At 42.7% G+C, this 16,169-nt stretch overlaps 1 protein-coding gene across 1 annotated transcript; it reads right to left on the bottom strand.

Annotated features, from left to right (window-relative positions):
- Positions 1 to 4,851: 4,851 nt before the first annotated feature.
- Positions 4,852 to 11,600, bottom strand: LOC135493012 (serine/threonine-protein kinase greatwall-like). The gene is made up of 13 exons (XM_064779762.1): positions 11,496 to 11,600; positions 10,944 to 10,999; positions 10,583 to 10,683; positions 10,165 to 10,256; positions 9,593 to 9,732; positions 8,992 to 9,080; positions 8,714 to 8,829; positions 6,923 to 8,413; positions 6,419 to 6,584; positions 6,075 to 6,188; positions 5,818 to 5,919; positions 5,329 to 5,439; positions 4,852 to 5,155 (listed from the first exon to the last, which is right to left on the bottom strand). Exons 1-13 carry the CDS (start codon positions 11,598 to 11,600, stop codon positions 5,100 to 5,102), a joined length of 2,739 nt encoding a protein of 912 aa, XP_064635832.1. The 3' UTR covers positions 4,852 to 5,099.
- Positions 11,601 to 16,169: the final 4,569 nt, after the last annotated feature.

Here is a 16,169-nt window from a genome sequence, read left to right as displayed (position 1 = left end):
CACTTGCAGCTGCAGTTAGGAAATACAGAAGCACTCCTCGAGCGATCTGCCCTAAAGGCCCTATCCCCCAGCCTCCCTTGGTGTATAATGACGTGGTCGTTGGAGTTCCACCCTCACAGCAGCAGCCGGGTAAGTTTGAACGTAACATTGAGTGGCATAGGCCTGCTAGTCGTGAGGTATTCAGCAGCCAGGACAAAAGAGCGGGGATCTTTCCGATAATCGCACCAATCATCTTCTGATCATGAGCCAAGCACTGTAACCACTCTTCCACTAATCCACGAATATCTGTATACAAATAGCAGAGAGATAGCACAAGCTTGCATGATGATTTTTTGTGAACAAACTAGGAGTTTTAATGTCTTTATCATTGGTTCATTCCAGGTCACATTCCATTGCTCCCCAAGCCCAATGGCGACACCTATACGCTGATACCGGTACAAGGAATGCCGCCAGTGCACTCCACCGTCCATCCCATCCTGCCCGCTTGCACCTTGACGTCGCCAAATCAAATACAAACTGGTGAGGATTCTAATAGTTATCAGGGGATGGAATCTTCTCTGTTTATTAATAGTGAGTAGTTTAGCTTTTGTACCAAGATAGAATTTAAACGGGTGTATTAGCCCTTTGACAAATGGTTCTGCTGGCATAAAGTATTTATTATTCATGGGAAAAGTTGTTTGAAACTTGAAATGTGAGGGAGAAAAACTGAGTTTTGCTACTTTGAGATGTGTAAGCATGTGCCTGAATGTTACCTTACAGAAACCCTGCTTTGCTGTTCAATCATAATAAGCCCCCATGTGACATTGGGTAATTAATAATTACCTCTTTCATTTAGATACTTGCATGGAAACAGGACCAACAGAATTCACCCACCTAAAGAGAAGAAGCGACTCGAGCAAGCAACGAACGACAAGTTCAAAACAGCCGCGAATATTCTCCCCGATCACCCCTGGGTTCCAATACAGCAGCTGCGAATACGACTCGGGCATTGATCTCCGATCCATGTACGAGAAATCATCCTGTAGTGATTTCAGCCCGTTGCCGGTCGAGGAGACCAAGCAGAAACGAAGTCGGGGACCTCGAAAGCCACGGCCGCCGAGAAAAAGCAAGAAGCCGATGAAGATGTCCAAAGAAAATCAGGGCGAGATTGTGAAACACTGTGGTGTGGACGGGAATGTTTTATCTTGTGTCGAGAGTGGTGTGGTGTCCACTTTAGAGGCTGGTTTCACGTCCCCGCTGCGACATATCTTGAACACTCCACCGCGGAAAGATATGCTGGCGACTTCGACGCCCATGAGGAGTAATTACCTCTCGCCGAAATGGTATTCGCCGGTGTCGTTTCAGACAGTTACGCCGGTTCGTAACGCGAGTTTAGCACCGACCACTTATGATACGCTCGCAACGCCATCTATACAAAATCTTGCAGACTTGAGTTTCGGATTTTCCATAAGCCCGCGACAAAATTCGCCAAAGAATTCAAAAATGAGAGGTCGATCGTTAGGATTGAATATTGGAGATAACTCCTTCACCGGTATGACAGGGTTAACGCCCCTGAAACCGAAAGATGCGAATATTAGTGGATTATCTGTGAACGATAGTCTGGGTAGGATTCTGGGCGATATTCAGTTCGATGATAATCTTTTGGAGGACGGTGGCATTATGCCATTTGTCGACGTGAAGGATATCAGTTGGTTGAACCACTAGTGCCACATTCAGGACTCGAATTTCACTATGTCTGCTGCAGCTATGAAGTAGTGTCCCATTGAATCTGATAGGGGGCGCTGTCTATCATGTCCCTTTTCAGGGCTTGTAAGAGGTCAGTTGATATACCAGAAAAACAACCAGAGAGGTGAAATGACGAAAGCGAAGGCAGTCAGTATTGTGAGATCCTTACGACTGCTGTGAGGCCAATTGCTGGCTCGTTTGGCTAGTTGTGATGAAACGTCATGCATGACATAGTGTGATGTCGTTTCAAATTAAAAACAGACGACACAACGTCATTAACGTTGGCATTGTCATTGTTTGAATTGCCTTGGAAGGGTACTTGAATCGCTGCGCCATTAACAGGCACTTATCAGAAGATCACTTCCTGATTTCATTGCAAGAAAAAGAAAATATTAGTATAACTTATTTATATCGTGTGACTGATTTGTTTTCAATGAAATTTGGCATTTGCATCATTTTTTGTCATGCTTCTTTGATGATTTGATATGCATTTTTCTTGATTTCGGAACTTTTGACTTTTTCTCTCGGGTAGCATTTAAGTTGACGCAATCTGTATTTAAGGTTAATTTCTTCATTTTCTGATATTCAGTGTGGATTTCATTGTGTGGTTTTCTTTCTGTGTGTTAGTATCTTTATACTTTGCAGCTATTTTATATTTGATTATTTGTCTTGAAGTTGATTCTGACAGAGTGACAGCTTTGCTTACTGCCAAGCACTTAGATTTGGTAGCTTATTTAAACAGGTAGCACTCGTGGCCTGGCAAACCTAAATAACATGCGCACAGTACTCAATCAACTGAAGATAACACTCCGATTATTGAAGGGTGAAATGCACAGAAGATTTTGGCCGGTCTGCTGCTATACTGAAACTGCGTCACCTGTTCTAAGTAGTCATATAATGCAATGTACATGAGAACTGGTTACAGGTGACCCAATTTCAGTATAGCAATGTACATGAGAACTAGTTACAGGTGACCCAATTACAGTATAGCAATGCAATGTACATGAGAACTAGTTACAGGTGACCCAATTACAGTATAGCAATGCAATGTTCATGAGAACTAGTTACAGGTGACCCAATTACAGTATAGCAATGCAATGGTCATGAGAACTAGTTACAGGTGACTCAATTTCAGTGTAGCAGCAGACCGGCCAAAATCTTCCGTGCATTTCACCCTTCAAAAACCTGAATGTTAACTTCAGTCGATTGGGCACTGTGATTTGTTTCAGTTTTTGTCTTAAGTTAACCCTTCACGCAGGGAATTGTAAAATGCAGGTCTACTTGAAATCTCAGTTTATTTTTTACTTTTTTCTCAATTTGGGTTTTCTGGTTTTGGGAACCATCTCAATACAATCAAAAACTCATTTACTTCAAAGTAATTAGTTTTCGATACAATCTATATTTGGTTTAGGATGGGATCAGCTGATATTAATGTATTGATAAGAGCAAGAATGGATGAAGACTTTATTCAAGCCATAAGATTATGTTGATTACTGCATTGATTATGCAGGCTTGTTGTGTTATTGTGTATGTAACTTTACTGGTAAGAATTGATAAAGACTAAGAATATGGAAGCCTCATATCATTCCCGTGATCGTAACCCTATTGGGTTTTTGCCCGAGGTATGGAGTCCACTATAGGCTACTGTCCACCCATGTGGGATCTTTTGCTCGCCCTGGGTAGACACTCGGGTACAAGGGACCACAGCTATTAGTCTCATCTGACAGACTCTCAAATCTGTATATGTTGTATGTGTTCTGAAGAGCCAGGAATTTAAGTTCCTTGAAAGCCATGATGGTTTATTCAGAAATACAATCCTGGGTTGAACCTGGGCCGTATTGCATGGTAGCCAGCAGTGGTCTTTATAATTCTTGCTAAAAATAATAAATTGGATTTAATTCTGATTTCGCTGTCCGAGTCTGAATTCCAAGCGCAGGGTAGAGACTGAACAAAAATACTGCTGTGACTTTTGAAATGTTTTACTGCCTGCCAAGGCATGGTTTTCTCACAGCAGCGGAAAAATGACACAGTTCAATCGGGCCTTATGAGGGGGGGGATACCTGGGCGTGGAATTTTGACTCTGATGGTTGTCTATTTTGTTGTGGTCACATCTTTTGAGTGAATAATAATTATGAAATAATGCTACTGTGTGGTACAAAAATGTATTGTTTAAATGTAAATAGAATAGAATATATCGGTATCTATCTCTTAATCACGTTTTGTTTAGTCTTTCTGCAAACTTGTGACGGCATTTCAAACATCTGTGGACATCCAGTTCAAACAAAAGCATGATATCCTAACCGAGGACAATGTCTCAGCCTGGGTGTGCTGTGTTGGAAATTGTCACAACCCAGCCATTCATGATCTAGTATAGTGCAGGACTAGAAGCCAAGGGCACAAGTACTGTGTTTCACTTGGTCATTTCAGGCCGAGGGGAAGTACTGAGTGGCACTGGCCAAGTCTCAAATCCACGAACTCTCGAGCACAAGTCTGGCCCTCTTTCATTCACTGTGCCCTGTGCTTTCCACAGGGATGCAAACTAACTAGCCACATTGGGTGGTAACATCTTGGATCCAACACCCAGCAAATTGCATGGGAGTTGCCCCAAGGGAATAAAATGAGGCCGGTGGGATGGGATTGCAGGGTCACAGCCTATCCTTGCTAGATAACGGAACAATCTGAAACGTGTCTCAGGACAGCTCTGGGACACCCTCATCTCTTCCCAGTCTGCTGGCTAATTGTCCTCAAGGAGTCAAAGGCAGCTTTTAGAACAATGCTAAAAGCACACCTTTTTCGAGTGTATTTCAAAGGCGCCTGAGAGTTGGTGAAATTTTTCACCAAATTTGGGCGCTTTAGAAATGTCATATTTGATGATGATGATTAAAGGAACAGTGGTCTCCATCAGGACTATAACCCACTGAATTCCACCAGGAGCACAGGCTGTCCACGGCCTTCCTCCACCTCCTACGGTCTTGCGCTGCTAACAACTTTTCTGACCAAAAAGACAAACAAGTCATTGTTTACATTAAGGTACTTAATAGTGTTTATTACAAATTACAAAGTTGAAATATAAATTCATCGAATTGCACCAAGCTGAGGATGGTAACAAAATCACACTCACTTATTTGCAATAAATGAAACTCATATTCATATTCAAAATAACGATGAAAATGATCAAACAATCTCGTTCTAAACACCACGACGAGGCTTGAAATAAATAATTACAGTATTTCAATCACAGTCAAGAACCACAGGGCGTCGCAAAACATGTCTTCGTGCAAAGTTATAAATATCCTTCTAAACTTTAAGGTTTCTTCAGCATTGTTTTTGAGACACTCTGTATAATCACAGAACTCCATATTCCTCCGGACACCTCATCTCTGCTGCGTCATCAAGGCGGACACCTTCAAATTCTGCATTTCGTTTCGAGCTGAAAGATGAAGTGACAAGAATCAGAAAACAGTGAAATTGAAAAAATGCAAAGAATGTCCCTGCCCCTGTCGCCATACAACCAGTCAGGGGAAAATTCTGCAGGCCTCACACAACGGTGACACAATAAACAAACGCCATTGTGAATTAACTCTGAAAATAGTCTTTACTTACGCTCAAAATAGGTTGTGTCGCATTCGTCCACTGGCGTGGGAACAAACGGCATCTCCCTCTTGTGGAGCGTCTCCCACTCGATGCTGGAGAACAGCGCATGTCGCTTGAGGTCTGAAGCAAGAGAGAACAAAATATGACACTTATGCATAAAAACTTACATGTTTGTCATCAGAACTTTAGGTCACGTGATTTTAATCTATATAGAGGGGATTGTTAAAGCAATAACAATACATTTTTCAACCTACAGCTTGAACCATACATGATGATAAATCTTCAATTTCAACTGAATCAGAGTACAAAAATGTGTTACAAAAATAACTCCGTGGGTTAAAGTTATGTCAGACTGGCCTGAATTAGATTTTGGGAGGTGGCCAATTTCACCCCAGGGCCAACTTCATCCCATTTTACGGTACTACGCAATGCATGTGCAAAGTTCCACAGGAATGGTACATGTCTTCATAATCATACAGAGGAAAGGCAATAACCTACTATGGGCTTTCATCCTGTTGCTGGGCTCAAAGGCTAGGAGACCATTGATGACTTCCTGGGCTTTCTCAGACAGTGATTCCTCCCCCTCGGGCCACGGGATATCTGAAAAAGATTCAAGCCGAATCATTGTAACTTTTGAATGGGATGTATTCATTTCTATTCTTCATTAAGGAGAACGTCTGAAGTACTTGAACTAGGATCTGGACTCCAGCTCCTCCTTTAGAAAAACACATTTTTGACATTCAAAAACTGCTTACCTCTATTCAAAATGTTCTGGAAGACCAATTCTTGTGTCTCGTCATTGAAGGGCGGCACTCCGGTCAGAAATTCAAACATACACACTCCTAGCGACCACCAATCGACTGCGGCACCTGAAGTCAAAAATGCACAAGCTTCAGAATAAAAGGGCCGTGCAAACAGGTGATTTTTGTTGCTGCAACCTGCAATTAATCGCTGCGACGTGCAACATAAGTATCCCTCTGATGGATCGTAGCGTTCTAAAAAATCTTCAAAAGTTGTTGATGAACTCATTTTTTTGGTGAATTATACAATATTATTGTTAAATAATTGTAGGTCTTTGAGAATTTCTGAACTCCCTCACCATGTTTCTTTTGCATGAGGAGTTCTGGAGCGAGATAATCTGGTGTTCCAAGAATTCTGTCATCGACCTCTTCCACTGTGGGTCGTCTGCCCCGACGTACACTCTTCGGTGTGCGGTACGGTGTGCGCATCATTGGACCTGGAGTCTTGGAGATTTGATGGTGTGGCTGCAAAAAAGGAATAAAAACGAATTAGGCATGAATATAACCAAGGAGGGTTATAATATATTTGGTAATTTACTGAGTGTACTATGAGGGCCTCTTCTCTTGCATGCCCATAGCATTTCCGATGAATGTTTTGATAGCAACCAGTCCATTCAAAGAAATAAATCCCCAGTTCCCATCTGGGATTAAACTTGACCCCATGCCATGGCGTTGTAACTGGCAGTGTTATCACTGGACTCAGCGGCTCTTCAAACTTTATACATGTACGGTAATTACAGAAGACACTGAGAACTCCACTAGCATGTCCCACCATGCTAATTGATAACCTCAAAATTCTTTACCTTGGACTTCTTATCCCTGGCTGCAGCATCAAGCACCTTCTGATGTCCGCTGCCATAACTTCCCATCGACCCACACAGTGAGCCGAACCTCAGTGTTGTCTTCTTCCGTGGAAGCTTTTGTGGTGATGTCCACGCAATAGAATCACTCCGTGTCATCTTCGGAACGATTTCTGTCTCGACTTTTGAGATGTCACTCTCCTGACTAGATAGACTACTGGTGTCACATGACCTATCCGACTGATACAAGTCCTCCTCCTCAACTGAACTGACCGTATTATTGTCAAAACTCGTCTCACAGGAAATATTAGGCGTCGTATAATTACTTGGTATGATAAAGTTTTCCGGCGTGTGGAAGCTTGTGGCTTCAGAATGTCGCAACATGGACTGACTAGCGACACTGGCGCTACCTATACTTGAAATACTAAACATCGGTTTTGAAATATCGTGCACGTCAAAGATATCCCCAGTACGAAATACTTCAACTTCACTATCGGGTATAGCACTAGAGTTTAAGAAAACACTGTCGGTCATGTCCGTATCTGACCCAACTGAGCTATATCGAACACTACACGAATCTGTCTCCGTTTGGTTGAAGTCCATTGGAAGAGAGTTACACCTTTTCAACAAATGTTCGTCACCTAATTTCAATCCGAATATCTCCTTTGTCAAGCCAGTGCTCCTGTTTATGACATGGCCCGTTAAATGATTCAACGATGCACTTTTTCCTAACGGGCTCTTACAAACGTCTGCAAATTGGCGTTTCCTCCTGCTGTTCGTTGATCCAAGCGGCGTCTCAAGCATATTGGACGACAATGGCGGACATCTTGGCGGGCTTGTATCACCAAAACTAGAAACAGAACGATTCCGACACAAACCATCACTCTCAGTCTCCACGGAGTTCACCCTCGGACATTCAAACTCGATTGAAATCTTCCTTGCACCAGTATCATGATCCTGTGACGATTTCTCCTTGAAATGTTCAACAAAATCCTGACTAACACTCTCATCGCCCGAACCGCAATCATCAAGCATGCTCTGTAGTGACTTCCTTTCAGTATCAACGCTCGTTTCCAATTCACCCAAACAAATATCACTCCCCCGTCTGACGCTACGCATCTTCTCAGACGCAAACGACCTCAGACGGGACTTATTCCGCACTAAGTTCAACTGCGGCGTTTCCTCGATATCTGACTTCGGCACGACATGCTCTAAATGTGGTGACGTCTGCATACTCGTAACTTCCACACCAAGTACGTCATTCGATTTTGCGTCTTCCCAAGATATCTTCTGCACTGCCATCGGCGTGGCAAATTGAGCACCATCGTTTGTAGGCCGGTGACACACTGGTGAGTCGAGTCCGCGTGAATTCTCCAGCGTTGGAGTGAGACCTTTTATAGGAGCTGGGGACATGATCATGGTCCTCGATCGCGATAGACTCCCACAACTAGAGGCGCTGTTGTGATGGTGCCTCTTTGTCCCATCTGGAGAGTTCTGCAATGGAAACAGGAAGACTCAATCAAATTGTCCTTCCTCTGGCACAACTTTCCAGGCAAAAAATTCCTGTTCAAGTGCACCCTCCCATCTGTACTTAGCAGTGCTTTCGGTAAAGTCCTGTTTTTAAGAATTGAACAATATGAAAATGAAATAAACATGGTTGTGCATCTCTATTAAGGACACCCTTGGGACCAACATATGATGTCCTTCCAATGTGCCAATACCCACTTGAAAATTGGGAGTTTATTAAAAAGATAGGCAATATCAAATGAAGAATTCTACTCCAACTTTACTTACAAATGCAAAGTGGCTCGTCAATGACAGGACCTGGCCCGGGGTTCGAAAGTATTCTCTTTTCAGGCGGTTCCCCCCAAGAGGCATTGGGGTGCTCAAGATGTCTCCGACATTGATTTCTATAGAGGAAAAGAAAGAGATCAATACAATTCTCACCCATTAAAAGACAAGAATTCTGATAATGGTAATGATAAGAGCGAGCTGTTATAAAGCGCTTTTCACTGTACTATCTACTGTCCCAAAGTGCTTTACAATCATGATTGGTTCAGGAATCTACTTACGTCGATTGAGGTTGATCCTGGACAATCCAAAGTCGGTCAGTTTGATGTGACCCTCGTTTGAGATGAGCATGTTGTCAGGTTTCACGTCTCTGAAAAATAAGGAGAAAAAGGTTGACAACTGTAAATGATGAGGGGAGATCAGAAAACGTTTTAAAAAGTTACAGTGGCTCTATCAACTTCTACTGCAATTCGAATTGTCTGCATTTACGTATGGCCCAGGTAAGGACATGACGTTATCTTTAAGAACTTTTCTTGAGGAGGTTAACAGAATGGGCAATTTGAGTTTGAAATCAATCAGTAAAAAGTTTGTTTCTCATCGAGTCACGCCTAATGAAAGAGCCACCTAGATTTGGCTTATGAGACACTCTTTATTTCCAAACTCCCATCTCTTATGCCAGGCCTCTACAACAGGACAGTTCGTACCATGTATAGAACTAGCTGGCTGCTAACTAACTGGCAGCAAACTATCGCCGCTGACCTTGAACCTCCAACGTTCCGTTCCGTTCACGAGCCGGAAACTTTCATCACTTGGCCAGGATCAATGTATGACAAAGTGTGAGTCAGTATAGCACACCACCTAATATTTCTCTTTGACACTCACCTGTGGACAATACCGTGACTGTGAAGGTATTCTAGCGCCAGGGTGACCTCTGCTGTGTACACCATGGCCATGTCCTCATCAAAATAACCGCAGACGGAGAGCAAGGACTTGAGATCCCCTCCGATCATGTATTCCATCACCTATAAAGATTGAATATTCACAAAGTCTAGATTATTGTCTAATGTCTTGAGAAACTGTCAAGTAAAGCCTTAGGGACAACTTGGGCGAGGGATTTACCTGGCGTGGAGGATAATGTCCCTGTGCCGCAACCTATAGTATCACACCAACACCGATCCCGATGATGATTTTCAGCAGTGTTGCAAGGCAGTTTTTGACATGGCTTGTGAATTTCAGGCTCTAAAATCACCATTGGACTTCGCTGAAGAAATCTCTTTACTTTGGCACTGACTCAGACAATCCCGACTCCTATTTTTACTAAGAATTCTTTTTGGTTTCGAAGCTCAGATCAGTAAAAAACAAACTTCAAAGAAATCCAACCAGTAGTTCGTGCTAAAGAGTCCCAAACACTGCGGACAAAACATTAACAAATGGACTTCAATTGTAAAACTTACCAAATAGATATACAGCTCCGTCTGAAGAGAGTAGAAGAGACGGACAACGAAAGGACTCTTGACAACGGCCAGTGTGTCTCTCTCAGCATTAACTGTAAAAGAAACATTTTTGCTTTAAAGTGACAAAATGAGCAGGGATTTTCACGCAATTTTCTTGATAATTTCTGGACATACAGGTCTCCTTCAAACATGTTGAAACAACCGAAAAACTTGCACTGCCGATTAAGATTAGACAAGTGAAAAGCAGATGATGTCGCACTTACATTAACAGACAAATTTTTTGGAAAGAAGTCGGCATCTTACCTAAATGGGCCGACTCAAGTGCAAAACTTTTCCAAAGAATATGTGCATCATCATATCTGTTGCTGCAGGTCCACTAATTTCAGATCATAATTGAAAACATTGCCACTTGACTCACCTTGGTCGATCATGTTTTTGTTGACCATGTCAGCTTTCTTCATCACTTTGATGGCATAAAGTTTACTCTTATCATTCTTTTTGTGGCCAAGGAACACTTTGCTGATAACAACGAAAAAGAAAATAAGAAAATATTTTACCAGTAGGGGGCCTAGTTTTCAAGCAAGGCTTGTCAGGAGAAATATACCATATACGGCAGGAGATAGATAATTCTCTTGTATAAATGAATTTTGATTGGACGTGGGCAGTGATGGATCAAGAGCTCCAGTCCAGATGACAACACCATAAACCAAGTCAGTTGGGCTAGATCTAGGAGACCAGCTCTTTTGTCTTCATGGCAAGGTTACTAGGTTCATGCTTACCCAAATGCTCCCCTGCTGATTGGCTTATCAAGAGAAAAGTCATCAATGGTTGGAATCTGAAAAACAAAGATGCATTTTTATACATGTAATTGTAACACAGGGTTCTATGAGGCCATTTGTCAGGGCGTCCCACCCTACCTTGGAAGAGCCATCCTGCATGCTTAGCTCTAGATATAGAATCCTGTAATTAATGTACAGACATGGCCAACAATGGAGTGTTGCACACTCCGAGTCTGACGTGTCACTCATCACTGGCAAAACTTCTTGAATATAAACTGGTACCACTACTACTACTATACCAGTGACACCGACACCCACAGTGCCCGACAGTGTACCAGCCGACCATACCTTTGTCTTGAGAAAACCCTTTGAAACCTGGTAATAGGGTAAACTTTTTCGGGCCACAATCGGGAATTCAGCACTTTTTATAGACATAAAGGTTATGACTTTGCAAAAAACAATATATTTTAGGTCGTCCGAAAATAGACAACCGAAATACGTCCGAAAAATCGGTTCTACAAAACCCCATGTATTTTTGTGTACATTTCATACCATTCCAGGACCTGCCAAATTCCCTTTCCATGTATCCACCCTAGCACCATCTGCTACTGGAAACGTTGATATATTTTCTTTGTTCATATCAGGCTTTATCGACATGATGATTATCGGGTTATTATCATTAACATAAATGGTGATTTCGCTCAGTCATAAATGTTGGCCATCAAAAGTTCATTTTCAAATACAGCGCCATTTTGGATTAGTTTTAGTTACCTTCCCCTAATGGCGCTGAAGTATCGATTTCAAAGCGCGGGAGATTTGAATTGTTTAGCGGAGTTCGCAACACGTGCTCGTATTTCGCGGCTACTGCGGTAGATAGTAGAAACTGTTTTGAACGGAAATATCACAGAGTTCCTTTCATATTTGTTGACTTAAGCTAATTTCATTCAAGAAACGCATTGAAAAAGGCCAAACATATCGTAAAAACCAACTGACAAGGCTCTTACGACACTGCGCGCTGCGTGGTGTGCCATACGTCTACTTCTCCTAGGAAAACAAGATGGACACGTGTAAAATCCAAAAACTGTAGCCATTTCCATATTTAACTCAAAGTTTTTCCAAGAATAAATGCAACTCGAAATCTAATGAAATAGGTCTATTCAGCTCAGATGTGGGGATTTGAAAGTATCGGCCTTTTTCCCTCTGACCTTTTGGGCGCGGGGGAGGGGAGGCGCGTGCACGCAAGCCGACTTGGTGTTTTCCGAGTTTCGAAAATGGTTAGGGACCCAGAAAGACAGTACTTACGCAATATTTCCAAACACCCGTATCCGATTTAATTGTCATGTTCTTTGATGTCCCTGCCAACAATGCTACCACGCGTTTAAACTTTTAGTCCACCAGAGAAAAATACCGTTTTTCGTTCAGTTTATATGTTGCATCCTTGTTAAACTTCATATAATGTCACTATATAACTTCATAACGTCCACCCATGCCAGAAAGCTAATGTATGGAGTCATTGTAAAAAAGGCATATGCTTTATTTTGGAGAACAATAGGATACACACCAAGAACACGTGCTTGTCACGCAACATGGCTAATTATGGCAAGAACAATCAGTGTGTATTAAGCGCTTGTCAGTTAGAGCAAAGTAATTACTTTGTTTTCTCAACGATTTCTCACGGCTTGACACGCTTGAGGACCCTGTTGCAGTAACCGGGATGGATGCGACTTCTTTACCTCCCGTTACACTCCGGATGCAGAGAATCACGCCCCAGAAAAATGGACTGCCTCAGGAGTCCGCCATATCATGGTAAAATCAAAGGTGCAACCATGGTGAAATCAGAGTTTACCATGCTTGCCATGGTGAATGCAGATTTTACCATGCTCACATTGGTGAATGCAGAATTTACCGTGCTCACCAAGATGAAATATTTCACTGTCCCAATTCACCATGGTGAATAGGTACACTATTATTCCTATGCCATCCAACGACAGAGTCTGTCGTGATCAATTATCTGACAAGATTGATGTGGAATATAATCTATACAGGGTGTACCTTGTCTCGGCTAGATGTGACATGATCCAGGTTGTCTTTTCTCGAGGATTCTAGTTTTGTGTAGCTGATCATTTGACTGAGGAGAGCAGGAGTATCAAAGTCACCCTTACATAAGGAGACTACTCTGGATCAGTCCTTTAGGACAGTTATACCAGTTCTGGTCAATTTAAACGAAAGTCTTTCCTCCCTAGCTCCCATGCCGTGTATCAGTCTTTTCTAGGACAGTTATCCCAGGTTCTGGTCAATTCAAACGAGAGTCTTTCCTCCCTAGCTAAGAGTGTTTGACTGTGGATCGGCAGGTCACGGGTTCGACTCCCGGTGAATCTGTCGCAGTTTTCTCTTTTTTTCTTCTTCCTTATCTTGTTATCTAATCATCCATGTACAGATGTCAAAATTTTCATTAAGCCTATTATCATTATCACACCCCACATCCAAACTTTTCAAACTGCAGCACATACAGACTCCGGGCGTTCGAGTACTGCCGATCGAGGACGGTTCGAATCGGCGGCTGATGTTTTCGAGGATGCATTGGGGCAAAAAAGTATTAGTGTCGGACCGTGACTTTTCCAATGTGTCCACTGGGTTTGTCATATGAGAATGCATGTACAATGAACTATGAGGTAGATGTACTGTTTCAATCGTCGCAAATCTGCCTAAAACGGCAAGTTTTCTCAGGTACCGGTACGGCAGTGGCGTGCGCCTTTTTCATTGAAACGACCTCGCACGGCCGGCACCGGCACATATCGTCGGTGATGATGGAGAGAGCGGTAGCCGGTACATATTCAGCACGGTTCACCAGCAGTTCAATGTGCTTATGACGTGACGAGAGCAAATCTCACGGGTGGGGCGGAAATACGCCATATTGCTGACATCTTCGGCGCCAACAACTATTTCTTTTGACCCTGCCTGAGTCTTTCAAACAACTTCTTGATTGACTCTGACCCTGCTGACCTCAATTTTAAAAACTTTTTTTAAAGGCCATTCAAACGTTAAATCGACGGCAAAGATAATATTTTATATCACAGAGGAATATGAACACGATATGTTGAGAAAAATCTGTACAAATATCGAAATATACGATTACTTGGAACTATTTCGGTAAATCACTTTGCCACCTGCGCGACCTTGTCACAATTGCGGCGCGCTCGTTTGTATACCGCATATAAGTGGCGAATAAAATCTCCAGTTCGGCACGACAGCCTTGACGGCTCAGCGCTAAGAGTGTTTGACTGTGGATCGGCAGGTCACGGGTTCGACTCCCGGTGAATCTGACGCAGTTTTCTCTTTTTTTCTTCTTCCTTAATTGTTATCTAATCATCCATGTACAGATATCAAAATTTTCATTAAGCCTATTATCATTATCATACCCCACACCCAAACTTTTCAAACTGCGGCACGTACAGACTCCGGGCGTTCGAGTACTGCCGATCGAGGACGGTTCGAATCGGCAGCTGATGTTTTCGAGGATGCATTGGGGCAAAAAAGTATTAGTGTCGGACCGTGACTTTTCCAATGTGTCCACTGGGTTTGTCATATGAGAATACATGTACAATGAACTATGAGGTAGATGTACTGTTTCAATCGTCGCAAATCTGCCTAAAACGGCAAGTTTTCTCAGGTACCGGTACGGCAGTGGCGTGCGCCTTTTTCATTGAAACGACCGGCACCGGCACATATCGTCGGTGATGATGGAGAGAGCGGTAGCCGGTACATATTCAGCACGGTTTACTAGCAGTTCAATGTGCTTATGACGTGACGAGAGAAAATCTCACGGGTGGGGCGGAAATACGCCATATTGCTGACATCTTCGGCGCCAACAACTATTTCTTTTGACCCTGCCTGAGTCGTTCAAAACAACTTCTTGGTTGACTCTGACCCTGCTGACCTCAATTTTTAAAAACTTTTTTTTAAAGGCCATTCAAACGTTAAATCAACGGCAAAGATAATCTTTTATATCACAGAGGTATATGAACACGATATGTTGAGAAAAATCTGTACAAATATCGAAATATACGATTACTTGGAACTATTTCGGTAAATCACTTTGCCACCTGCGCGACCTTGTCACAATTGCGGCGCGCTCGTTTGTATACCGCATATAAGTGGCGAATAAAATCTCCAGTTCGGCATGACAGCCTTGACGGCTCAGCGCTAAGAGTGTTTGACTGTGGATCGGCAGGTCACGGGTTCGACTCCCGGTGAATCTGACGCAGTTTTCTCTTTTTTTCTTCTTCCTTAATTGTTATCTAATCATCCATGTACAGATATCAATATTTTCATTAAGCCTATTATCATTATCATACCCCACACCCAAACTTTTCAAACTGCGGCACGTACAGACTCCGGGCGTTCGAGTACTGCCGATCGAGTACGGTTCGAATCGGCAGCTGATGTTTTTTGAGGATGCCTTGGGGCAAAAAAGTATTAGTGTCGGACCGTGACTTTTCCAATGTGTCCACTGGGTTTGTCATATGAGAATACATGTACAATGAACTATGATGTACTGTTTCAGTCGTCGCAAATCTGCCTAAAACGGCAAGTTTTCTCAGGTACCGGTACGGCAGTGGCGTGCGCCTTTTTCATTGAAACGACCGGCACCGGCACATATCGTCGGTGATGATGGAGAGAGCGGTAGCCGGTACATATTCAGCACGATTTACTAGCAGTTCAATGTGCTTATGACATGACGAAAGCAAATCTCACGGGTGGGGCGGAAATACGCCATATTGCTGACATCTTCGGCGCCAACAACTATTTCTTTTGACCCTGCCTGAGTCCTTGATTGACTCTGACCCTGCTGACCTCGATTTTTAAAAACTTTAAAAAAAAGGCCATTCAAACGTTAAATCAACGGCAAAGATAATATTTTATATCACAGAGGTATATGAACACGATATGTTGAGAAAAATCTGTACAAATATCGAAATATACGATTACTTGGAACTATTTCGGTAAATCACTTCGCCACCTGCGCGACCTTGTCACAATTGCGGCGCGCTCGTTTGTATACCGCATATAAGTGGCGAATAAAATCTCCAGTTCAGCATGACAGCCATGATGGTTCAGCGCTAAGAGTGTTTGAGTGTTTGACTAATCGGCAGGTCACGGGTTCGACTCCCAGTGAATCTGACGCAGTTTTCTCTTTTTTTCTTCTTCCTTATCTTGTTATCTAAT

The sequence above is a fragment of the Lineus longissimus genome, chromosome 8 (genome assembly GCF_910592395.1).
Source record: "Lineus longissimus chromosome 8, tnLinLong1.2, whole genome shotgun sequence".
Classification (NCBI taxonomy): Eukaryota; Metazoa; Nemertea; class Pilidiophora; order Heteronemertea; family Lineidae; genus Lineus; species Lineus longissimus.
The sequence above is the reverse complement of the archived record's forward strand: the minus strand, read 5'-3'. Positions and strand labels throughout refer to the sequence as shown.